Source organism: Bradysia coprophila, unplaced genomic scaffold (assembly GCF_014529535.1).
Source record: "Bradysia coprophila strain Holo2 unplaced genomic scaffold, BU_Bcop_v1 contig_476, whole genome shotgun sequence".
Lineage (NCBI taxonomy): Eukaryota > Metazoa > Arthropoda > Insecta > Diptera > Sciaridae > Bradysia > Bradysia coprophila.
In genome coordinates, this window is record NW_023503727.1 from 3659050 (window position 1) to 3686807 (window position 27758).

At 38.6% G+C, this 27758-nt stretch overlaps 1 protein-coding gene and 1 long non-coding RNA gene across 2 annotated transcripts; one reads left to right on the forward strand and one right to left on the reverse strand.

Moving 5' to 3' along the window:
• Window positions 1-5316: 5316 nt before the first annotated feature.
• Window positions 5317-27433, reverse strand: LOC119082754. The gene is made up of 4 exons (XR_005088706.1): window positions 27112-27433; window positions 26510-26599; window positions 5496-5501; window positions 5317-5327 (listed from the first exon to the last, which is right to left on the reverse strand). It is a non-coding gene; the product is annotated as an uncharacterized LOC119082754 (long non-coding RNA).
• LOC119082753 (plasma membrane calcium-transporting ATPase 3-like) lies at window positions 8408-11740 on the forward strand. Its single transcript, XM_037192336.1, has 2 exons — window positions 8408-8578; window positions 8639-11740. The coding sequence occupies exon 2, from the start codon at window positions 8644-8646 to the stop codon at window positions 11542-11544; it is 2901 nt and encodes a 966-aa protein (XP_037048231.1). The 5' UTR covers window positions 8408-8578; window positions 8639-8643; the 3' UTR covers window positions 11545-11740.
• Window positions 27434-27758: the final 325 nt, after the last annotated feature.

Genomic DNA, 27758 nt, shown 5'->3' on the forward strand with positions numbered 1-27758 from the left:
AAAGATCTGAGGAGGGAGGAAAAGCGCTTGCACCGGCGCAAGAAAAAGGAACTTGAAGAAAGGACGCTTCTTCAGTTGGAAAGATTATGTAGTGCAAACGAATCACGGAAGTTCTACAAACGAATAAACAACCAAAGAAGAGGCTTCAATACTCGAATGACTATCTGCAGAGCAGTCGACGGCACTTTGCTTACAGCAAAACATGATGTCCTGGAACGATTCAAGGAACATTTCAGTGCTCTGTTAAACGGGGATGTTGAAGACGGCAATGCTACCGATGATTCTTTTCTCAACGACGACGGTCGTATCGTGTCAGCACCAACATTGGAGGAAGTCTCAGCAGCAATCTCCTTACTCAAAAACAACAAAGCTTCAGGTCCGGATAATGTACCAGCGGAACTGCTGAAAATGGGTGGTGAGGAATTGGCTAAGGTGATTTATGAATTAGCCGAGCGAATATGGAACAACGAATCGTTACCGGATCAGTGGTTAGAGGGTGCCATTTTACCTCTGCACAAGAAAGGTGACAGGATGATTTGCGAAAACTACCGTGGTATTGCTTTGCTTAACACGGCGTACAAGGTTTTTGATCGAGTGCTATTCGTTAGACTAAATCCACGGGCTGAGGCAGTCATTGGAGATTATCAAGGCGGCTTCAGACGAGATCGCTCAACAACTGACCAAATATTCAAGCTTCGTCTGATTCTGCAAAAAGGCAGGGAATTTCAAGTCCGGACTTACCATCTTTTCATCGACTTCAAGCAAGCCTACGATAGGACCAAGCGTAGGGAATTGTATGTTGCGATGAAGGAGCTGAGCTTCGAAACAAAACTGATTCGTCTTGTGAAAGCGACATTGGAGGGCACCAGATGTCGTGTCAAGGTGCAAAATGACTTGTCTGACATTTTTGCTGTAAGGGAAGGGCTGAAACAGGGCGACGCACTGTCTTGCCTGCTCTTCAATTTGGCTTTGGAAATCGCAATGAGACGTGCTGGTATCCAAACCAACAAAACACTGGTGAATGGATCAGTTCAAGTTCTGGGCTTTGCAGATAACTTGGATCTTGCCAGTCGTACACATGCAGCAGCGGTAGACACTTTCACAAATCTGAAAATCCAAGCGGAGAGAATGGGTTTGATGATCAACGAATCGAAAACCAAGTACATGAAGGCCGAGCCCAATACGGTTGCCAATCAACAAGGGGACGTGATAAGCATTGGAGAGTACAACCTCGAGGTAGTCGAAGAATTCATCTACCTTGGAGCGCTGATTCGTTCGGATGGCGATAATACACCTGAAATCCAAAGACGAATCATGGCGGCAAGCAGATGCTATTACGGTATAATCAAACATTTACGCTCAAAGTTGATATCGAAGAAAACGAAGTGCCAAGTTTACAAAACGCTCATTCGTCCAGTTCTGATCTATGGATGCGAATCTTGGACCGTGAAGAGAAGTGATGAACAGTTGCTCCTAACGTTCGAGCGTAAGGTCCTTCGTACTATTTTCGGAGCGATGCGTGAAGGCGAAAGGTGGCGGCGACGATACAACTTTGAATTGAAACGTGATTTTGGCGAGCCGGATATTGTGGCAGTGGTGAAAGTCCAACGGTTGAGGTGGGCAGGACATGTAACACGCATGGACAGGAACAGAGCCCCCTCAATGTTATTCCGAAATGATCCAGAAGGGCGAAGAGGAGTAGGACGCCCTAAAATGCGATGGATAGATGGCGTCGAATCAGATCTTCGGGCGCTGGGAATAAGAGGTTGGTAAAGTGCAGCGAATGACCGGGCACGCTGGAACCGGATTCTCGACCAGGCCAAGGCCCACAAGTGGCTGTAGCGCCGGTAAAGTAAAAGTAAGTTAGCGAATTACCGAATTGTGTCAAAAGTGAAGACTAAGTTGGCGGTATGGTACCTCTTATAATGCAATAAAACCGAAGCAGTCAAACTGAATATTCAAGAACTTTTTTTTATTTAACTTTTTTTTTTCAAGCTTACAATGTAAAGCCAAATATCAAACGATAAAGGCCAGTGCAAAAATAATTAAATTTTGACTGGCCGGATTCTGATCAAACAACATGTCAGTGTGTAGCGCGTAATCTCAGGACTCAGGAAAACTAATAAGTTTTTCATGCTTCGGGGCCGAAAATGAGGGCAATTTTTCAAATTTTCTCGGGTTTTCTGCCCTTTGCATGAAAATTCACATGTGTACCTGTTTGGGACCTGTTTGATTTTAGGCAATTTCGCGGACCGAACCAAGTGTGGTCTACAAGCGAAAGTGCCTAAAATCAATCGTCCAAAACAGGTACACTGGTACACAAATGACTATTTCAATGGAACTAACTAATGAAACATGACGTAATCAAAGTGTAAAATTTTAAAATTGAAAAACTAATTGCTTTGTTGGAGTTCTGAGATCATGCACTATTCTCTGGCATTTTGTTCAGCATTTATCAGCGATAAATCTGACGTTACCTAATATTATTTATTTATTTATTGTAGAGTAGAGACGGCATGGAGAACGGACGTGTTTTTACGTCGCTCTCTAAAATGCGTTTTCGTCTTGCATTGCGCTACAAAATTTTAATTTTGTGAATTTGTAATTCAATAATTGTAATTCAACAATATAATTAGTCCATTTAGATTTGTTTTCCTGTGCTTGTCTATTTTTTTGCTGTGATTTTATACAAGTATTCATGTATCATGTTCGTTTGCTTTTGTATAAAAGTGGTGCGTACAAAGAAGTTCATTGTTCTTTTGTTTGTGGTCATGCGGTTTTCATTTCGACTTTTGTTCTCTCGGGTTTATAACCTAGATTCACTGTGAGCTGTCTCACGACAATAAATAGTTCTAATCGAGCTATGAAATGAATTAAACGATGCCCCAGTCGGGCTTCGTCTCACGGCGAAATAGTTCTAATCGAGCTGTAGCGATTAATTACATCGTGCCCAAGTCGGGCTTTGTCTCACGACAAAAAATAGTTCTAGTCGAGCTATGCAACGAAACCCTAGTCGGGCTTTGTGTAACAAACGTCCCTAGTCGGTCTATGTAATAATAATAATAAAAAAAAAAAACGTAAGCCCTGGTCGGGCCCTGTCTCACGACAAAATTCACGGCTCTAGTCGAGCTAAGTAGAAATTGAACATATCAGGCCTTGTCGGGATTTGTTACACGACGAATTTCTAGTCGAGCTATGTAAAAGAGAACAAGTCGAGCTTTGTTAATGGCAATTGGAGTTCCAGAAGGAATATTCGCTTGTAAGCGTTCCACGTAATCGTTTGTTTGTGTAATTACTACTACACACCCACTACAGGTGCCAATGCCGAGCATTTGTACATTTGTAGGTATAATTGCTTGGGTAACATCACCATTAACATACGGTAACATCAAAATAGTGCACTGAAGGGATATTCTTAACTACATACGTGTAGTATGGAAAGTTTCCGCTCTAAATACATATGCAGTGCACGTCGGCACCAACTTTTTATAAATTTATTTTTCCAAAAGGGTGAGCACAATGGGCCCACAGGCGGCCTAAGTGCAGTATGACTGAGTAACTAGTCATACGCCCTATTTAATAAATAAATAAATAATATCTTATAAGTTAACTGTCGTACTCTTAATTGGTAGTGTTCTCACAATTTCCTCGTCGACGACAACTTTCTGCTATATGTTTCATCTTTGTTAAGTATTTCGTGAATCCTGGATAAAGCGAATCAAATTCGCACTTTTTGCTGAATTCCGAAATATATTTCGGCATGCAAAGGTTAGTTACAATACATTGTTGTTTCAAACACGGTAAATTAAGATTAAGGCGGTACAAATTATTCAGTTTTTGCAGTATGGGTCCGTTGATGATTAATAAATTAGTTTCATGCCAATCTATGACTTTAATATTGGTATTTAGTGAGAATACATCACCATCAATGTATTCCAGCCGGTTTCCCCAGGAAGTAAGTGTTGTCAATTTGCTAAATTGTCCAAGATCAAATTTCGTTATCGTTCTCAGACCTGATTCTACAATTGCCACCCAATCCAAATTAGGCATGAATGACGAAACATTATGAGGCAGGTAGTGGCATATTTGATGTTTAATCCACAAAACCGGAACATCTTTCAGTGGTACGGTAGTGTTACCGCTAACACTGCTCACGAATTGGTTGGGACTTGTAATGTTTAAATTTGTAGGCTTACAAAATGTTTGAGCTCCATATTTCCATTCACAATGCATGTCGAACGAACACACTAACGTAAGTAGCAAATGAAACGAAACTATCTTCAGTGTCCTAACAAGAAAAAAAAAATAATGAAAAAGATGAAAAACCGAACAAAAATTACTTCACACCTCATCGTAAGGTAATCTGCTATTCGACTGATAAATCTGAATATGATCAGAGAAAAACCAATTCTAAAATTTATTTAAATTGTTAGCAAACCTGTTTCTCTCACTAAGGCGTACTATTCCTCGGACGATTAACTCTTTTTCCGACTTTGCTTATATTACACAAATACAAACTGTTATTTTGGATAGTTTATATTTTCCTCAAGACTAAATATAGCTGTATATAGATATATATATATAGATGTCAACATATGGGATGCCTGAAACCTCCCACACATAACCAATTGCTTCTTTGTGAACAGAAACTCTCTAAGAACCATTTGGTGTTAAGGAATCTCGGACCGCGTCATTCACAATTACTCACAAAGTGACATTTTCCTTATACAAAATGTGTCAAAATGTGAATTATTGTGTATGACGCGGCGCGAGATTCCTAGCAACCGAAATAGTACTGACACCGCACCGACTCACGCCCCGTAGATTACTAGTAGTACTAATAGTAGATTACATACTCGCCTTCGGCTCAGCATACAAACTCGAATTTTTCTTTTGCGGCCCGCGCGAAAAAAGAATTTTCGCAGCATATAGGAGGTAATATACATTTCCCTACTGTATCACTGAATATCGAAGAGAAATAAAGTTTTGTTTAGTCCATCTCAAAACTTCATCTCCATCCATCTCCGAGCTCGACCTCAAGAATTTCATTCTACATCATTCAAAACAAGAATCTCGAAAATCTGTTAAGAATTACTCGAGTTATCGTGGGGACAAGCGTAACGGACGTTTTTTGTATTTAACTCAAAGAACTTAAATAACTGGTAAAATGAGGATATCGAACAAAATATGCGAGATCAACACCTCGAGAGTATTTCGACATTGGGCGATTTAAATCGGTATACGAAACCTGTCTTAGCTCTCTAGATTGCCTACATTTTGCAAATTTCAGAACATAAATTTTACCCGTTTTTTACAGATGCAGGTGACTTAGATAGCCACAACAGATTGTGGGAATCGTTCTCCTAACTCGTCGTCCATCAAAATATTGTTCACATAAAGTGAGAGAAGACCGACTTGACGACAGAGACAACCATTGACAGTATTGAGATGTAATGCTCAAATCCACGCTCTATCACACAGATAAAAATATGGACCTAGATCTAAATCTTTTTGGGATTAACAGTACGCGACCGAATCTTTTTTAGAATTTAAATTTAATCCCCTCAGGGATTACTTGAACTTATCCCCAAATGAGTAATCCCTAGAGGAATTAAATTTTAATCTTTTAGGCCCTGACGTTTGACGCTTGTTTACTAGTTTACTCATTTTCATCTGATCTAAATGTTATTTGTAATGCAATAAAATAAAATATTCTAACCCTTCCCACTTTTACTTCAGAAAAAATAAATAAAAAAAACGATTTTTACGGATATTGTGATATTATAGTTTTTATCTAAACGTCTGATATGAGAAGAAGCTTTTTTGTGAATCTGGAATGAGAAATGTTTTTATCAGAAATTATTTTTTTTATTTACCTGACGAAATTTGAACCCGGGACCTCCTGCACTTCAGTCTACGATCTTACCACTGCTGCAATTTGTTCTTAATCCCAACGTGTCTTATTGTGAACCGTTGTTTCAAAGAAACTAATTCCTCGTGGGATTAAAATTGGAATTAAAATTCAAATTGCCAGATGACAAGATCGTCACTTCAAACTTCAATATTTTTTCATGATTTTCATTTTTATATTCTTCTGAAGTTTTAATAGTATTTAACCATTTAAATTCAAAAATGTCTGGTTTCCCGTGGTAATGGGGATAGTTAACGGCTAAAATTGGCCTTCCTGCCAATTTCGATCTAGAATTTCTCCATATCTATACTATCTTTGTAATGTTTACATTGATTTTATGATTTATTGAATCTGGTAGTATCTTTACAAACATCATCATTAGTATCATCATTCAATCCCCAATATTATTGTTTAGACCTACTTTTAATCCCTGATGGAATTACATTTTTTCAATTTCTGGCGAAGATTAAAAATCTAATCCCGAAAATATTACTTTTTTAAAGTAATCCTCTCGGACCTAAAAATTCTAATCCCATATTTTTGTCTGTGCACTACGTGTATTTTAAGTGATTTAAGAATAAGAGAAGCTGAGACGAATTACAGAAAAATGTTTTTAGCCCCGTACGAAGTACTGGGGGCTTATAAGATTAATATGCCGTTTGTAACATGTTGAATTGGAAGCAGACGGTAAGGGCAAAGCATTTGTCTATGTTCATAGATAACGAATCCGCAATAAAAAAAAATGTCCGTCTGTCAGGGACCCCTCTAGCTTGAGTAAATCACAACCTTTTTTCAAAATTCTTTTTTTCCCCGATTGGTATCGACAAAAGAAAGGTCAAGTTCGAAAATGGGCATGTTAGGGTCGGCCCTTCCAGAGCTAGAGCCCTATAGGTGTTTTTTTCGACGATATCTACCGAAATACGCACGCAATAGCTGCTTGTGATATATCAAATTAAAGGTATCGAGTAGAACAAAGTTGCTGAACATTGTTTTTGCGTAAGATGCAACGCGGGCTCGTTGGGAGGGCTCAAAGGTCGTTACTCGGCCCTAAGTGTTTTTTGCACATAAATCGAGTAAATATCATCCGATTTTGCTAGATTTAGTTTTTTATGGAAGGTATTTGAATACCGAAAAGAACGTGGCGAAAAAAGTTTCAAATTTGGTCCCTTGGACTAAGGCCGCTACTCGGCCCTAAGTGTTTTTTGCACATAAATCGAGTAAATCTCATCCGATTTTGCTAGTTTTTGTTTCGTTTGAGAGATAATTGAATACCGAAAAGAACGTGGCGAAAAAAGTTTCAAATTTGGTCCCTTGGACTAAGGCCGCTACTCGGCCCTAAGTGTTTTTTGCACATAAATCGAGTAAATCTCATCCGATTTTGCTAGTTTTTGTTTCGTTTGAGAGATAATTGAATACCGAAAAGAACGTGGCGAAAAAAGTTTCAAATTTGGTCCCTTGGACTAAGGCCGCTACTCGGCCCTAAGTGTTTTTTGCACATAAATCGAGTAAATCTCATCCGATTTTGCTAGTTTTTTTTTTCATTTGAGAGATAATTGAATGCCGAATAGAATGGTGGCAAAAAAAGTTTCAAATTTGGGCCCTTGGACTAACGCCGCTACTCGGCCCTAAGTGTTTTTTTGCACATAAATCGAGTAAATCTCATCCGATTTTGCTAGTTTTTGTTTCGTTTGAGAGATAATTGAATGCCGAATAGAATGATGGCAAAAAAAGTTTCAAATTTGCGCCCTTGGACTAAGGCCGCTACTCGGCCCTAAGTGCTTTTTGCACATAAATCGAGTAAATCTCAACCGATTTTGCTAATTTTTGTTTTATTTGAGAGGTAATTGAATACCCAATGGAAAGTTGGCAAAAAATTTTGGGTTTCTAAAATAATGTCGTAAATTGTTGGTTTTATTTGAGAGGTACTTCGTACGGGCTTTCGTAATTGCGCTACGCGCAATTTTAAAAATGAACACTTTCAGTAAATTTGATCATGCCCAACTTGACTTGCATTTTGGTAACAGACGCATTAGAGGGTTGTAGACGTATTAGGGTTCCGGGCGTATTACGGCTACGGACGTATTATGGTTACGGACGAAATAGGATTACGGGTCGTACGGGGCTAAGTCGCAGCAAACGCTCCGACTGTTCTGATGCCTTGTTTTTTTTCATATAACTCGAAAATCTATAATTAGAACATTCGAACATGAATAAAGGAAAACAGAACCGTGTGATAGTCAAGAGTGTTTTTGTGACATTTCTATTCAGTTCTTAGCGAAAGTTCCTTTAACCATGAACCATTTTGAGTTCTAAATTGTCCTAAATTATAGCACATAATCCTTTTACTGTTTTGGTGTCACTAGCAGTACTTGTCAATTTAGGGGTCAGTCTTCCTTTTCCGGGCGCCACTTGCCCAAACTGTTCATAGGGAAAAGGCGGCAGTGCTCGTAAGAGTACACCGATTTGAGATATTCCATAATCCTTTGTTTGTATGATTGTTACTATTGATACAGTTGTGAATTCCTGTCCATCCTGACTAATTAATTGTTCGTCATTGTGGGTTGTTTCGAATTGAATCACTCGTCAGAGTATGCCACACAAACACGGTTTCGGTTAGTATCAATTTTACCGGTCAAAGCAGTTCCACACACTTTACAGACAACGAATGTGAGTTTTTCTTCTCATCAAAATTTCGACAAATCTATAAATTCGAATGAACGTTTTTAGTGACCATGGGAGAATGTTACAGACTAACGTTGAGCAACTTATGCAAGTTAATGGAATGCAGTGGTCAAGAAGGCGTCGCCGAAATAAACAAGCTAGGTGGCGTGGAAGGAATCTGTGAACAATTGGGTACATCTCCGAGTCAAGGAATAACAAACTCAATAAAAAATCAACGAGCCACATTCGGTAGTAATTCTACATCGACGAAAGCTAGAGAAACGCTTTGGACAATACTGGGTGATGTCTTCCGCGATAAACTTCTCATGACGTTGCTGACGCTGTTTTTGATTCTGCCCTTGATTCTATTTGAAATTCACAAATTGCTATATGTAGTGGTGGTACTTTTCGTGACTGTAGCGTTTGATTATTTCATGGTGTGTAAGTACCGACGCTATTTCGATGTTAGAAGTCAGACGAAGCAGACAGTGACTGTAATTCGGAATGCGACTGTAACGAGCATAGTCATTGATGATGTTGTTGTGGGCGATGTGTGCATTCTAAATGAGAATAATGTCGTGCCAGCTGATGGTATTCTAATTGAAAGTGACGGTCTCAAGTTGAACGAATCGTTTATAAATGGCATGTCGTGTTATACGAATAAAGGTAAACATCTCGACGCAATGATACTCTGTGGCAGTGAAGTAATTGCCGGCAGTGGAATTATGGTGGTGACGGCTGTGGGAGCGAACACGCGTAAGGGACAGATTACTAGGATGATGGAAAAACGAGCAACGAATGGGAAAAGAAAAGAAATTGATAGAAGAGAAAGTGAGCGAATCACGTTCAGCGACGAATCAAGTATTCTACGACAGAAGATTCGAAAATTAATTTGGAAAATTATTTACGTTTGCTTGGCCATTAGTGGAATTGTTTTCGTTATTTTCATGGTATGGCATTCAGTAGCAAGATTTGTTATTGAATCGAGATCTTGGTCAAACTATTATTTGCAATTCACAATATGGGGACTGGTCGTTTCCATCAGTTTCTCTTTATCTGGAATACCAGAGAGTATCCTTTTAGTAGTTCCGACTACGTTGTTCCTAACGTTTGTAAAGCTTTACCAGGAGAACATTCATTTACGTCGTCTAGACAAATGTGAAACGATGGGAAGTGTTTCGTCGATTTGCTTCGATAAAACGGGAACGTTGACCGCGAATAAAATGGAAGTTGTACTCTCTCACATATGCGATCATCAGCAAACATGGACCACTGAAAATAGCCAACAACCTCTTCCGAGTGACATCTTAAAGTTGATAGCAGAAAACATTTCCATAAACTCATCCACTCCATCAATCACGCGCATCAATACCGATGGTAACGTGGCACTATTTGGAAATTCCACTGAACGTGCTCTATTGGAGTTTGTTCCCAAAGTCGGTCTAAACGTCCAAACGATCCGAGATGCGGTATCTACCCAGCGAGTCTTCCATGTCTATCCCTTTAGTTCAAATCGAAAATTCATGGGCACTGCAATAAGCAGTGGAAACGGTTATCGACTCTTTATCAAGGGAGCGTCTGACGTTGTGCTTGGCAAATGTAATTTTTTGGTCGGTCAAAACGGCGAAATGGAACAAATGACGGATAACTTGCGCGACCATCTCCAAAATGAAGCTGTAAAACAAATAGCCCGTAAACGTTTAAGAACAATCACCTTAGCATACCGTGACTTTGTTACAGATAAAACTGATGGTGTCCACGAACCTTATGTAGACTGTGAACCAAATTGGGACGACGAAGTGAATGTTGTGCAAAATTTAACATTTCTGGGCGTACTTGGTATTGATGATCCGATAAGACCCGAAGCTGCTGACACAATCAAGAGTCTTAAATCAATGGGAATCACGGTTCGGATGATTAGTGGTGATGACATCGAAACTGCAAACGCGGTCGCGATAAAGTGTGGAATATCGGAAACAGATGGAGATAACGGAGCCTTGGATGCAACAGAGTTTAATCGTTGCATTCGTGACAAGGATGGTGTCATTCAGCAAGATTTGTTTAACACTCTCTGCCCTAATTTGCGTGTGATTGCCAGAGCTTCACCTGTCGATAAGTACAACCTGATCGATGGCCTTAAACGGAATGGTGAAATTGTGGCCATGGTGGGTAACAGTGATGGAGATGCTTTGGCATTGAAAAAGGCAGACATTGGAATTACGCTCAACCAGTTGGGTGGCGGCGTGGCAAAGGATGCATCCACTGTCGTGTTAAGCGACGATAAATTAGATGGAATTGTACGGGCCGTGCTGTGGGGTCGCAATTGCTATGATTCAATTGCTAAATTTGTGCAATTTGCTTTGAGTGCCAAAGTGGTAATTGTTGTGGTTGAAATTCTTAGTACATTCTTGCTTCCCTGCGAAGCCATAACGTTTTTTGGGATTGATTGGTTTCTGGCTATTATGGCACTGGTGTCGGCATTTTTTACACACAAAATTACGAACGATTTGTCACTGAAACGATCTTACGGACGAAGTGAATCGATAATTTCGAAGACAATGTGGAAAAACGTTTGCATTCAGTCAATTTATCAACTTCTTGTATTGATTTCACTTCCATTTGTTTTTAAGCTAGTTTTTGATGAATACTGGTACTTTCCGAATGTTTTCATTTTGATGACGTTCTTTAATGCATTCAATTCAAGAAAACTTTTTGGGGAACGTAACATCTTTGATGGAATGCGTGCAACTATTCCTCTGTGTGTCATTTTGGTTGGTGTTTTATTTGTAGTACTTTTACACCCTCAATGTGTGTACATTTTGCCTACATGTTCTGATTACTATTGCGCCCGCTTTCAATCACGTGATTGGATTTTCACAACGTTGCTTGGCTTTGGTATTCTAATCTGGCATCAATTACTATTGTTCTGCTGTAGAGAAAAACGCGTTGAACAGAATATTTCGGAGGTATAAGGAATGTGTGCAGTTGTCGGCGTCAACGAATTGTCGTAATAGCTTTTTATGGAAAGTTGATATAATTTCTTAATACGAGTGGAGAAAAGTACCAAGTCACAAAAATGTATACAATCTAATTCTATTCTATTCTTCTCCCGCTGCAATCCATTATAGCAATTCATGTAAATCAATATTTTCAATGCATTAAACTTATTGAACATTTTCTGCTGGTTTTATTTAATGTTTCATCGTTGGTATGTTACCGTCGCTGTAAACTGACGGCTTGTTGTCATCAATATGCACCAGGGGCTATTTAGTTGAATTATTAGCGAATTTTGGCGAATTTGGTGAATTTGACGAATTTTGGCGAATTTTGACGAATTTTGGCGAACTTTGACGAATTTTTGCGAATTTTTGTGAATTTATACATGATTTTAAGAAATTTCAAAGAATCGTAGAACTTAGTTACATATTTTTGGCCAAGACATTCTAAAAATCTATTTTTAACCGGGAAGCCATGAAGGTTTTTTTTGGCCAAACGATGAAAAATGTCCTAATTTTGTGAATTTTACATATATTTGTGAATTTGGTAGATTCTTGCATATTTTTGTTATGCTATATCACAAAACTAGCAAAATATTCCAAAAAACATAAATTTGGAAGAAAATTTTCAAAATTTGAATTTTTTAATTTGGGAGAATTTTGGCGAATTTTGGCGAATTTCGACGAATTTCGGCGAATTTTGGCGAATTTCGGCAAATTAATTCGACTAAATAGCCCCTGATATGCACGCCAGAATGCCAAAATGCATTTCTTTGTATATGACAATGATGTGTATCAGCCCAACATTCTCTTCCGACACAATTCCCATCAAACACTCGCAATAAGTTCGAGAAAGAATAATTTGGGATCTGTGTATCGAAGTGGCTCCTGTTCCATAAACCATGGGCGCGCGTTAGCATAGCGCCCGTGACGCAAGTCCTATTACTAGAAAAAATTTCATTTTTTTTTGTAGACTGCGGAACCATACAGAAAATATTGGAGTTCTACAGTTCAAATCCAAATGACTCCAAATTAGCCAGACTAGACGTCCGTACGAGTTCAACGAGCTATCACACTTTCTTGTAGCTTAAAATTTGGCCACGCAATAAATCTTCCAAGAAGCCTTATTTCCACACATTTCGGTCTCTTATATCTAGTACTTTAAACGAAATGAAAACATAGCTAACGCCGACCCGTACGAAACACCTATTCGTATCAAAAGCCTTTAATGTGAAACTCTTCATTTCTCTTACTTCATTTTCTTCTCTGCTGAAAAACTATTCTCCCTTTAAAATCACTTACATTATCCACTCTTTGCCTTGTTATCATATACAACTAAATTGCCGGAGGCAATATAGACAGCCCCGTACGAAGACAAATTTCATAAATTCCTATTTAAACAGCTATATACCGCTATATTTAACTATATTTCACTATAAATAAACATTTCACAGATAAATATATGCTATTATATAGCTCTATATGCCTGTATATAGCTCAATATAGCTGTATATAGGTATATATAGATGTCCATATATGGAATGCCTGAAACACCCCACACACATAACCAATTATTTCCATGTTAACAGAAACTCTCTAAGTATCATTTTTCCCAAGATATTTCTATTTTACTAAAATCCAATATGGCCGCCGGCAGCCATTTTGTTAGGAGACCGGAAATAGTACCGACGCTTTACATTCGTCAATACCTTTCAAACAAAAAAAATTCATGAAATTCGGTCAAAATTTACTCGAGATATTGTCAAAATACACCACGTTCACTGTACGGCCGAGTAGCCAGATAAGAGCTCACTCCAAGAGACCTAGCTCACGCTCCGGAGAACATAATTTCATAAATTTTTTTTCCCTGATTGGTACGGTCAATACCTATCTAATAAAGCTAAAACAGACGAAATATGTTCAAATGTGGCCGACCTACAAGCAAAAACGGCTGCCGCCCTGTACCTAGTTCACACAAAGGGGTATAACTCACGAGTCGGTCATCCAATTTCCATAAACTTTTTTTTTGTCGATCGGTATTGTAAATACCTTTTATTTGACGTATCACTTACAAGTTTAACGTTTAAATGTCCGGAGATATCTTCGAAAAACCGTAAAGCACTTATTAAGCCACAGCTCGGGAGGGGTCGATCCAAAATCACTCATCTTCGAACTTAGCCTGTCTTTTGACATTACCAAACGGAAAAAACAAGAATTTTCAAAATCGGATGCGTTTTACTCAAGTTATCGTGCAGACAGACAGACGGACAGACGGACAGACGGACATTTTTTTTTCGCGGATTTGGCATCTCTAGACAACCACAATAGGTTTCCCCTTACTCAGGGAGTCCAATTCGACGTGTTACAAACGTATGCGTAAACCTATAAGACCCCAGTACTTCGTACGGGTCTAAAAATCCTACGTTACTTTGTGGTTCCATCCGTCCGTGTTTCCTATCTCCTAAAGTATTCTTTAGAACTTCTTGAAATTTTGGGAGTAGATTCTAGTCGTTATTCTAAGACATTCCACAAAAAAAATTTGAGGGGAACGAGCCTCGTTTGGGAGCTAGGGCTCCTCGAAGTTCCCATGTAAGCCCCATATATAAGAATACCTTCGGTAGAACGAAGTAGCGTGGGAACGGGTCAAAAAATTAACTTTTGATAGAGAAAGTTTTGGAAATCTCTTTCTCAAATGTAAGTTGTGTTGGGGGTCACAAAATTCGCGAAATTTTTCGCCGTTTTCGCGTTTCCGCGGTTTTTGTGTCAATTTTTTTTATTGCAGATTCGGATAGAGGATATTCTGAAACGTCGAGAAAACACTTTTTGTGAAAAAGTGTGTTCATGATATTTCGCGGTTTTCGCGTTTCCGCGGTTTTGGGGCTTCAGAGGACGCCAGCTTTTTTGGACAAAAACGATAATTCCCAACAAAAATGCCCCGTCAAAAATGGCGACCATTGTGAATGCATACACATGGACAAGTAAATTTTCTATTTATTTTTGATTTTTATTCTAAAAGTGCGTCCGGATCTATATTTTATTACTGCAATCCGTAGATCTAATTTGCAGGAAGCTAACGACATTAAGCTGGAAAAAATCTGTTCATCTTTCAACGCGCTGTTCGACGAAAACTGAACTGAACTGAACTGAAAAAGTGCACTCCAGACTTCTCCCCCTCCTTTTCTCCGAAAACGGACAGGATTTCAGCTTGGCACCCGAACTTTTCTTTTTCAGGATACCAAGAGCTGTCCAAATCACCCAAGACATCCCGTGCACTTTTCATGGACACGGGCACTTCTATGGCTACTGGACTAATTGTATTACAGCAAATTACAGAAATTCAATTGTCAAAAACCAGACTCGATCATTTTATTTTGCTTTTATTTTAGTTTTGCAATCGCTGTTGAAATAATAGTGTTTTTCGTTACGAGTGATACGAGTTACGAGCTTCGCCTCGTTAGGACAAGCTTACGACGTGTCCTGAAAAATTTTGCTTTCATCACGAGTTACGAACTAGGTTTTTTGCGCCTGACGATCATAATGAGACGAGACGAAACACAAATTTAAATAAAAATAAATAAAAATGAAAATCACTCTACGGAAATAAAAATGGCCGTCATGTAAAAATCAATGTTGCACAGAAACCAATTAATCGTAAACGACGCATGAACATTCTAGTTCAATTTTGAGTGTCGACTCAAGGCTACGTAATAGTATGTTGTGTTACAAGTATTGTAATGTTGATTTTTTCAGCACTAGACCCAAGTTTTCCTTACGAGCGGAGCGAGTAAGGAAAATTGGGTCGTGTGCTGAAAAAACCTCATTACAATACGTGTAACACATCATGCTTTGTGCCAACCGAGAATTGAAATAGACAAATGCCCAAAAAATCATAATTTTCATGGTAAACAATCACTCTTCAAATTTGATCGATCACATTGCTTTGCATTTTCTAAAACGAATGCTGTAACAACTCATACAAATTCCATATCAACACTGCTTTGAGTGTTGTAATATCACATCAAACGGGTGCTGAAATAAGTCACTTTACAACACTAAAATGAGTACTGAAAAGAGTCGTATTTCAATTCTCGGTGGCACAAAATAATTTAGTGTTGCAAAAAAAGCAAAATGAGCGGATACGAGACCGAAGACGACTTTTTCGATATTGAGATGGAGGCTGAGATAGTAATTCGGAACCTTTTACCTAAAAAATCAGCATCAATTTACGAAAAAGCGTACAAAAATTTTAAAGACTGGTGTCTGTCGAATAACACACCGTCTGTGGTCGCTTTTAGTGTATTTTTCGAAGAAATTGGGAGCGGTTGGATGAACGAAAGCATGGCCGAGAAATATATCGATACATCGATCAACAACAAACGAAAAATTGCAGGACATATCCGTCTTATAAACAAATTCGAAAAGGACTCCCACAAGGAGCGGTATATCCAGCACAACGTTATTCAATTGCTTCGTGAACGACTTGTGCATTTTATTAAAATCAACAGCGGGAGTTGAATTAGTAATGTTTGCCGACGACACCAACTTTTTTTCCAACACTTCTGTGGGCTTGCTGCACAAAAGTACTGGGTTCATTTATATGTCGAACGATAGTGAGTGAGGCCAGCTACAACACCCCATACTCAGTTTCGTGGAACATCGAAGCTGCAGAGAAGGCGGACTCTCCGAACATTCACTACATTTTTAGTCATAACTCTCGTGGATCTGCTCGCACCAAGCGGTGCATACATTCTACCTGTAGGTCTTTCCAAGGCCGACATTCGTACAACATTACAACAAATTAAAATCATTTTTTCTTGAGTTATTGTCGAAAAACGGTTTTCGGTACCCTCTGACATGTCTTCACTTTTGAACGCTTTTCACAGAAAACCATTTTTTTTGAAAAAGTGAAAGTTACGTGTTTCCTAGAATTGAAAGACGAATCCAACGAGCTATCACTCATTAAAATCGGAGAGCGCATCGACCGTCATATTAGAGAGCGTCAGATTTTTGAACGCTAAATCCCACACACAAACACTAACGCTAAATCCGTACGGTAATGGCAAATGTCAATGATAAAGGCAAATTTATAACAGGACCGAAAATAATTAAATTTTCACTCGACGGATTTTGATCGAACATTCCATGCAAAATAAGAGGCCAAATGACAGTTTATAAAATTGGTTCATGTGTCAGTTCTTAGTATAGAGTACGTTGTTTTGATGTACACAAAGAAATATTTCAAATCCAAGAATTAGGATTGTATTTTGAGGGAAGGTTTTTTCTTTCTTTAGGAGCAGAGCAATGACATGACATGAAAAGGGCGTTTGAGACAATTGACAGGAAGAGGCTTTTGAAGAAACTATCAGCTTTCGGATTCGATTCCAACTCAGTCAAATGGTTCAGAAGCTACCTGGAAAACAGAAGACAACGCACGGTGGTGAATGAAAAATCTTCCAGCGAAATGGTGAATGAGCTTGGTGTACCGCAAGGATCAGTAATTGGAGCTTACCTCTTCATATTGTATATCAATGACATGCCAGATGCTCTGGTGGCGACAACGGTGAACCTGTTTGCAGACGACACATTGCTATACGTGTATGGAAATGATATGGCGGAAATGACAGGGAGGATTAGCAGCGATTTGAAAAGAATTGAAAACTGGCTAAAGGCGAACAAATTGAAAATAAACGAGGAAAAGACGAAAGTGATGCAACTTCAAGGTGGAAGAGGAATCAACCATGTGAATTTGATGATAAATGGTGTCGGATTGGAAACAGTGAACAGCATAAAATATCTTGGCATCATGATCGACAATAAAGTGAATCTGAAATCTGAATCTATGTAAGAAAGTGGCAAGGAAAGTTGGTGTGTTTAGCAGAATATCTAAGAATCTAACACTTAAAGCCAGAGTTTGCGTATATAAATCAATCATATCACCACACTTTGACTACTGTGTGTCACTTCTACTAACAGCCAACAAAGCGGAGATGGACAAAATGCAAAAGCTACAAAACAAAGCTTTGCGAATAATCCTCCGATGCAGAAGAGACACCAGTATAAAGAGTATGCTTGAAAAATTGGCCATAATGAGTGTAAAGCAAAGAATATGGTTCGAGACGTTGAAGTTGGTGCATAAAATCAAGAATGGAATGGTACCGGAATATCTGGTGGAACAGACAAGGAAAAATGGTGAGATACATGGAAGAAACCTACGCGGCAGAAACGATTTCAGACTACCAACAGTAAACAAAAGAGAGACAAGAAATTTGATGTTGTACGTTGGACTGAAATAATTTAACGAGATGCCAATTGAAATAAAAAGTGAAAAAATAACGAAAAGGTTTGAAATAAAATTAAGTGAATTTGTGACCAACGAAATTAAATGAGGGAATAGGCCTGCTCTGTTTCACAGGGGGGTCCAAAGTTCAGCTGGAGATGGGTTTTCCTGGTCCGGAAGGCTAAAATATTGGACCCGTATTTTTTTTTAGAATTATAAAAATTAATTTAGGCATGGGGAGCGAGGCATTTGTTCATATACACAAATACATTGGTTAGAGGAGAGAAGATATATAGTGTTTGTATAGTGCATATCTTCTTTACTCCTCTAACCAATGTATTTGAGCCTAATGAGGGAAGGATGATAATTAAATTAAATGAAAATAAATAAAGAAGTTAAAGCTGTTAAAATGTGATGATAAAAAGAATGGATAAATAAGTAAATGTAGTGATAAGAAATTGTAAATGGAAGGGAAAGATGATTGTATCGAAATGAGATGAAAATAGCCACGGCTAAATAAACGAATTATTATTATGGTAGATGCTAGTCGCCCGTACGGGCGAATAGCGTCAGTAGTATAAATAGACTATTCGTCCGTACGTGCGAATAGTTTTAGTATTATAGGCATACTAATCGACCGTACGGACGAATAGTCTCAGTATTATAAGAATGCTAATCGACCGTACGGGCAAATTTCTTTGAAAAAAATTATACTTAAAAAAAGTTGAATTAAGCGAAATGATATATGTATCGCCACCGTTTACAAACATGATCGTCACCACAGCCAAAAAGTACGTGCCCAGAAGATATAGGAAGGAATTCAAATGAATGAGTTGGATTTTACTATATTTTTCGATCAAAGAGAAGTAACAGGCACACATAGCTTAAAAGAAATTTTAATAGGAAGGAATACATTCCGTGCTGGTGCTGGTGCGAAGAGAGCAACCGTCTGTACTGATGCACAATGAGGTTAAGGAAAATTAAAGTCCCGGAGCAGCTAAGGAGCTTCTAAAATAATTGGATGAAACGAGGAAGAAAAAGTTGACTCAAACAGTTGAAAGCATGGACATGCAGATCGAGCGGAATAGCATGAGCTTTGACTCGGAAAAAAAAAAACGAAAGTGAAACCGAACAGAATCGCACAAAAATTGGTACAAACGTTAAAAGCTCCGCACGACAGAGATTTCCTGAGCCGGATAACCAAAAAAATCGTGATTTCCGAAAAAAGACACCAAAGAGTAGCGAAATCTCCAGATGTTTCTCCACGACGAGGCTCTAAATATCATGAAAAACGGACGAGCTAGTGGATCCGATTCGATCCACCCAGAATTTCTGAAGAATTCTGGACCTAGATGCAGAACATAGCTTGCAGGCTTCTTCACGACCATAATCAAGACGAACATCCCACCACGAGCGTTCAAAATAACAAAAGTAATGGCACTTCTAAAACCGAACAAGAACGAAGAAAAACCTGAAACGCTAAAATTAATGGAACGTGTCCTGTACAGCCGAATGGAAATTGAAAAAATCCTGCTAGATGACCAAGGTGGTTTCCGTACCGGACATAGATGCGATGACCAGGTCCTTTCACTCACCAATTACATCGAAACTGCACACGCAAATTTCGCAAGTTTTTGTACGACGATGACAAAGCATATGCGTTCCACCACAAAAAAATTCCAAGAATTGAACAAAACATTGAACGAAGACATGGTAAATTACGTTTAATACTGCCGGAAGTGGAGATTAATTCCAAACGCATCGAAAACCGTCGCATCGGCCTTTCACCTGAACAACCGCGCAGACTCCTTAGAGCTAAGAATCTGGTTCAACGTCTCGTGTCTAAAACATGAATTCAATCCAGCCTATTTGGGAGTCACGCTCGACCGTTCGCTAACTTTGAAACAAGAAGAAAATCAGCACAAGAAAAAACTTGCTGAACAAATTAACCGGCACCACTTGGGGTGTATCCGCATCGTGCCAACAAACAATGAATACGATGAATACTGCTGCTCCTCGTGGATAAACAGCGCACACACACAAAAAGTAGACACACAACTCAACGAAGCCATTGAATCGTAACTGGTACGGTCGGATCCAAACCTCTGCCATGGCTCTACGCTCTCTGTGATAAAGCACCACCAGAAGTAAGAAGGCAACACGCTTTTCTAGAGAATACCAAAAAGTCCTGTCGATTCCCAACATACCTCTCGGCTGTAATTCCGGAAACCGTCTATCGCCACAGCAACGCAAGTGCACGGACACATCTTCGACACCAAAGATTCATGGAAAGTGACATGGGAAGACTCTGGTATGCAAATAGTATTTTTCGTCTTCGCTTCGTTAGGACAAGCTTAAGACGTGTCCTGAAAAAATTTTGCTTTCGTCACAAGTCTCGAACTACGTTTTCTGTGCCGTAAGGATCATAACGAGACGAAAAACAAAACAAAAACATTACAACAATTTCAGCTTTTCTTAGCAATCACTTTTCGATCGTAGGTGCAGTGACGAAATACGTCGAATTATGATTCTAAGGCCCAGAAACTCAAACTGGTGCAATTTAAACAGAATTCGTACGGGCGAATAGTCGTAGTATTATAAGAGTACTATTCGTCCGAACGGGCGAATAGTGTCAGTATTATAGGAATATTACTCGCCCGTACGGGCGAATAGTCTTAGTATTATAAGAATACTATTCGCCCGTACGGACGAATAGTGTTAGTATTATAAGAATAGTCACTACGTATTATTATTATGATAAATTGGTATGTACATTCTCAATGGGAGAGAATGGAACCAATTTTGTATGAAATTCTCTCCCATAGGAACCAACAACCAACGTCCTCTTCTATCTCGGCATAGGTGTACCAACTTATCATTTCTATGGTTAGGAGACTATTTTTTGACGTCTTAACATAAATAAACTAATAAAAGTAAACGGGTCGTGATTCGTGATAAAAATTAATGAATTTTTGAATGTTCTGGTTATTAGCTACACACCCTACACATGCCATCTTCAGTCGAATATGTGAGGGATTCTTTTGAAAAACAGCCTACCGAAATCGGACGCATTTTCCAGTCGACTTTTTTATATGTGCCTAGAAAGGTATTCGACCCTAGAAGCCAAAACAACTTTCAAAAAAATTCTTCGAAGTTTGTGTGGCTGGTGAAAGGTGATCAAAAACCGAAAACTTGCACTTTTCTTACAAAAATTTCTCCAGTTACACGAGCCGTACAGGGTCGTGTGGGGTGTCATTAGAAAGGTAATCACGTGTACTATTGAGCCGAATAGGGACTTATTGGGTTTAAAATTCATCGACACTGAAATATGTGCAGTTGAAGTTTTCAACCGAAGACTTACACTTTTCTTACTGAAATTTCTCGAGGTACACAAAACGTACATGGTCGTGTAGGGTGTCATTTGACAGGTAATTTAATGTGCTTTTGGGCCAAATAGGGTCTTATGTGGTTTGGATGCATGTACGATGAAATAGAAGTTCAAATGTTTAGGTGTACATATAGGTTTGTTCCAAGGCCATATGAATTGTCAAATTTCATCCATATAACCATAACCTCAATAATACCTCTGTGTAAATCGCGTAGGCGACGTTGGTCGATTTGTATGAAATATCACGTAAGCGACGTTGCTATGGATGAAATTGTCGTTGTTCGGGTTGTCAAAGTTCGTGTTTACAGTTACTTGGAACAAACCTATTTCATCATCTTTCTTTTGACAGTAGTTGTCAAAAATCAATAATCACAATAACAAACAATATCAATATTAAAAACAAACAACAAACCAAAATGACAATAATTTGTAAGGGCGGTGTCCCAGATTCTTACCTTTTTAAATTAATTGTAAATTCTTTTATTTCAGACCGTCTGTTAGATGAACGGCGCGAAGCTGATTTTGAAAGTCGCTTAAAGCAGCTGCAGGATCGAATCAATGGCTTAGAATCGACGGTGGAGACTACTATTCGCGAAAAAGTGTCCATTAAACAAGAGTTGAATTCCATTGGACCGGTCGTTGCGAAATATCAAAGACAGCTATCGTTGGTCCAGAATCAATTGTCGTTAGCCGAAGCTGAATGCGAACGTTTAAGACTCGAAAATGCTCAGTTTAGAGAGTCGCCAGAGTGCACCATAATCGATTAGATGTCAACGGAAACCCGATGGGATTTTGGCGGCGGATGTTGAATTTGTATTGGAATTGGGGACGAAATAAATTCGCCGGCATTATTTAAGTGAGCTTTCGTTGTTTGAATATATTTATATCAAAGCTGAGTCGCTGCTTGCTATCGGTTCTTCGTAAAAATATCTTGATCTACATGACCGACGCTAGTTACATTTATTAGGTAAGTTAGGATGTTAGGACGCTTAGGTAGGATGTCCGCTACCATGGCATCGGTTGGAACATAATTCAATTCGAACAGCCCTTCCCTGAATTTTTCGCGTATAAAGTGATATTTGATATCGACGTGTTTGGTTCTCTCGTGCGGTTCGGAATTTTCCACCGGGCGAATTGCACTTTGATTGTCCATGTTCAAGCAAATTGAATCGCATTTAATGTGCAAATCGGAAGTGAGACGTTCGAGCCAGAGCATTTCTTTAACGGATTGGGAACCCGCCACATATTCGGCTTCTGTGCTTGATGTAACGACACATTTTTGGAGTTGAGAGCACCAAGAAATTGCTCCAGAACCCAAATTGAACACATGGCCACTGGTTGATCGTCTTGTGACTGGACAACCAGCATAATCAGAATCACTGAAACATTCTAAGGTAAATTTAGACGTTTTCGCATAAACGAGCCATCAGAACAGTCGGAGCGTTTGCTGCGACTGAGCCCCGTACAAACCCGTGTATCTATTGCGGGTTTCACAGCTGTTTGCAAAATTTTAAATTTATTCGTGCGAAATGTAAATTAATGGAACGATCCCACAAGATTAGGGTTCCCATTTTTCAATTTTGAAAAAGAGGATATTTCGGCATCAAAAAAGAGGACAAAAAGAGGACGCCTTCACATTCAAAAAAGAGGACGAAAAGTGAATTTCTGACGCGGAATTACAACGACTGTACATTCACTTTGTGTAACTATTGTGTAATTTACACCACAGTTCATGCTGAAAACAAAAAATTCAAAAATGCTCTAAGCAATATGCACTGAAATAGTTCTGATATTCTTTTGGATTCTTTCTCAGTGATAACATCCACTTGTGGTACCCCTCATGCCGAATGGCTGAAAATACGTTCCGCAAGTTGCTAGATCAGCGACATTCCGCGACGTTGAAATATTCGGAATCGTATGTCGTGGGAAATGTATGAAACGCCCAACGTGGGGCACCATTGTCGTGTCCCGTATCCCAGCTTTGAGATGAAACACGATATTTTGCTCACAGCAAATGTTATATTTATTGAACAACTTGTTTATGTAATTTACAAAAAGGTTCGAACGTGAAATCACTAATATTATTGACTGATATTCAAACGATTATATTTCACAGACTTGACCGAGCCACTCAAGGAAAACTCTTTTCCGATTTTAGATCTTTTCGCTTTGAGGGATTCTTTTGAAAAACAGCCTACCGAAATCGGGCGTGTTTTCTAGTGGAACTTTTTATAGGTACCTAGAAAGGACTTCGACCCTAGAAGCCAAAACCACTCTCAAAAAAATTTTTCGAAGCTTTTATGGCTGGTGAAAGGTGATCGAAAGCCGTAAATTTGCACTTTTCTTACCAAAATTTCTCCAGGTACACGAGCCGTACAGGGTCGTGTGGGGTGTCATTAGAAAGGTAATCACATGTACTATTGAGCCGAATAGAGACTAATTGGTTATAAAATTAATCCACACTGAAATATGTGCAGTTGAAGTTTTTAACAGAAAACTTGCACTTTTCTTACCAATATTTCTCTAATTACACGAGCCGTACATGGTGGTATGGGGTATCATTTCAAAGGTAATTTTATGTGCTTTTGGGCCAAATAGGGTCTTATGGGGTTTGGATGCATATGCGATGAAATATGGACACTTGAACATTTCAACTTCTCATATTTCATCGTAGATGCTTTCAAACCCCCATAAGACCATATTTGGCCCAAAAGCACATAGAATTACCTTTCAAATGATACCCCACACCACCATGTACGGCTCGTGTAACTGGGAAAATATTGGTAAGAACAGTGTAAGTATTCGGTTGAAAACTTCAACTGCACATATTTCAGTGTCGATGAATTTTAAACCGAATAAGTCTCTATTCGGCTCAATAGTACATGTGATTACCTTTATAATGACACCCCACACGACCCTGTACGGCTCGTGTATCCGGAGAAATTTTGGTAAGAAAAGTGCAAGTTTTCGGTTTTTGATCACCTTTCACCAGTCACAAAAGCTTCGAAGAATTTTTTTGAAAGTGGTCTTGGCTTCTAGGGTCGAAGTACTTTCTAGGCACATAAAAAAAAGTCCACTGGAAAATGCGTCCGATTTCGGTAGGCTGTTTTTCAAAAGAATCCCTCTTTGACAGTCAGACTAGAACTCTACTCTTTTCATTTCTCAAAAGCAATCGTTCGTACCGTTCGGTACGATCGACATTCCACAGTCCGCACACTTTTGTGTGATCAGCACTTTGATGCGAGTGCAATAGCACTTCACATCCGTCCAACCTCGATTCCGATTTCGTGGACGTTTCATACATTTCCCACGACATACGATTCCGAATATTTCAACGTCGCGGAATGTTGCTGATCTAGCAACTTGCGGAACGTATTTTCAGCCATTCGGCATGAGGGGTACCACACACTCCATATTATCTGAATACAGAATTCGTTTTACCTTATCATTGCGTGATCTTTGGCATTTCACACAACGCTACACTATTTTCTTTCTGGTAAAATTACTAACTTTTGTTTTAATGTAAGGAAAGAATTATGTAAAGAATGCGAACGGAGCGAGCGATTTTTTTTTTTTTTTTGATGTGAAGAGTTTGTTGTATTACCTTTTAGAGATTCTCTGACAGAGAAGATTATTAGTTACAGAGCAAATTTATGCTGAAAATTGACTGCCTTTGACTGTAATGCCGCGCAGCGAAAATTTTTCGTGATTTAGGTATTAAATTTACTTAAAAAAGAAGAAGACCTGAAAAGAGAGGACAAAGAGGACGTTTTCATCAAAAAAGTGATGTTCTTAGAATTTTTGTAAAAAAGAAGAACGAGACGAAAAAAGAGGACATGTCCTCTAAAAAGAGGACGAATGGGAACCCTACACAAGATTCTTCTCTTTTACAAAATGTAATGTAATCGCTGATGTAACGCTCTCATAGGATTTTTTCCTTTTATAAAGTGCAACGCTAAATGTGGGGCGATCTAATATGATTTTTTTACTTCGAGCAAAACGCCTTCACGTTTCATTTCCTAGGATCGACCAAACGCCTTTGCGTTTCTCTTCGTAAAAGGAGGAATTCCCTAGGATGGCGCAAAACGCCTCTATGTTACATTTCGTAAAAGGATGAATTCCCTAGGATCGACCAAACGCCTTTACGTTTCTCTTCGTATAAGATATTAAAAAAATCGATTCTTCATGTTTTAGCCAAAAATCCAAAGGTGTTTCTTCGTACGGTTAATAAGTTACTGTTACACAAAAAATTTAAGAGGATGCTGACCTATTTTTCTATGCAATAGTAAAGTTGTACGACTCAATTCTCTACACTAAAATCTTATCAAGCGATTTTAAATAGAAATTTTTTTAAAAGATTTAAATAAAAAATGTTCAATTATTCACCATGCTTTTCCCGATATTAAAACTACTGAAATGATATATTTCACTAGACGAACTTCTTTTCCAATTCTTACTCAACGGTCTACACAATGACCATCAAATTGATTTGAGTGCATTTGCACTTCACATCCGTCCAACCTCGATTTGATATCAGTTTCATTTTTTTGTTGAACGCTCGAACGTTTTTCGTCTTGAGCAGAAGCAATACTGCTACTGCATACGTCCGACTTCGAAACCGTGGTTTTACGAGGTACTAATACGCCCCAGTGTCGAATTGAAATCACAAAAATATCGTCACTCACCTTTGAACAATCAACGGTTTCAGTTTCGGAATCTAGGACCATTGATTCACCACCTTGATGCCAGTTACTCTAGCCGATGCTGGCGATTTAATGATCGATTTACAATTTCTATGACTATAAGCCGGCCACAAGTTATGCAACTGCTCTGTGACTTCCACGTTCGTTTCAATAATCGAGTTCGTTTTTGACGCTTGTGAAAATTTTAAATCCAACGATCCTCATCTTTTTCCGTGCGCATCATGTTACTGTCTTCCTGATCGGTCAATGCTTGTAGTAGAATCGATGTGGAGATGTAGATAGTGAACAATCGTTCAGCGGTCCAATTCATTTTTCCACTGTCAAGCGGAGGAGTAGCGTTGCCGTTTGAATGATTGCCTCTGTTTGACGGTGTGAAGGAGTGAATTTATGATGGTTTTGTCCAAACGAAAAGGACAGACAACGATTGGCAGGCGGACCATCGTAAAGTTCCTCTTACATTTTCACCTTTTTTATCCGTTTCAGTCGCATATAACCCAAGTTATCACACATTTGTTTTTCCTTCTTCGCTAAATTTTTCTCACTATTTTCAGTGAATTGTTTGACTGTGGCCACTCATTTTTATTTCGACTTTATCGTCGTCGTCTAATTGTTGATTTAATCGTTATTCATTGTGTTGTTTAAATTTATTGTCGCGTTGCATGCCTTCAACATAAATTTATACGATTCAATTTTAGCGTTTAATAAAAGTGCGATAAGTGTAAAAACTGAAATAAAAGTAACGCAGAACAAAAAACTCAAAAAACCATAAAATCTACTTTTTTTGAAAATTTGTTTGACAACCTTTGCCGAATAATAGATATAGTAAAAAAGACTAATAAAAAATGTTACAATCCTTGCATAGTCAGGGATTATAGCTTTGAGTAGATCGTTTAACGTATACACAATTGCAAAAAAGCTTCCCAAATCTTGTGGGAGACAAGAAGCTAAATGAGAATGGAAATCCAACAAAAAAAAACTAAAATAGTGAATAATAAAACTATTCACGCCATAAGTCCACCAAAAATTTAAATTTTTCTAACTGGCAGTTGAACAAAATACCGCTGACTTCATGTAACTAATGTCAAAAACTATGAGTTAAAAAGTCCTGATATGCGTTATGTTTTGAAATGGAAGGCGCACTTATGGCGTGAATTAGAAAAGTTTAGAAAACTTACGGAGTGTTTTCGATGCAAGCTTTATCAAAGAAGTCTCATCGGAATTCTCAGTTGTCGGTGTTTCGAGTTGTTGATAGTTGAGTTCAATAATTTCGTGATCGAGTAATATCCAGTCAGCAGGTGACTTAGAAGACATCGCAAAAAATTTCCTGTTCTCTAAACTTATGAATGTTGCATTGTCGTAGACTAGTCTTCTTTGCGAGTCGAAAATCCATGGCAGGTTTTCATCGTCTTTGAAACTACTGTATTTAGTCAACAACCCCCTTAGCTGTTGTAAATTTGCAGCCATTAAAACAAATGGAGGATGGTTGTCAACAGTAATTTCACAATAGTTATATGTGAAATACACATAGGGCCCTAGTAGTGGCCTCAGTCCGAGGACCCAAATTTAATTTTTTTTCAACAACATTCTATTCGGCATTCGATTACCTTCCAAATCAAACAAAAATTACGAAAAACGAATGAAATTTACTCGAGTTCTATGTAAAATACACATAGGGCCCTAGTAGCATTTCACTTCTAAGGCCCTAACTCACGGTCCACTCACCCGATTTAAAAAAACTTTTTTTTCCTGGATTGGTATTGACAATACCTATCATTTGCCGTGTCCATCGTTTATTTTGCCATAAATATCACCAAAAGACCTT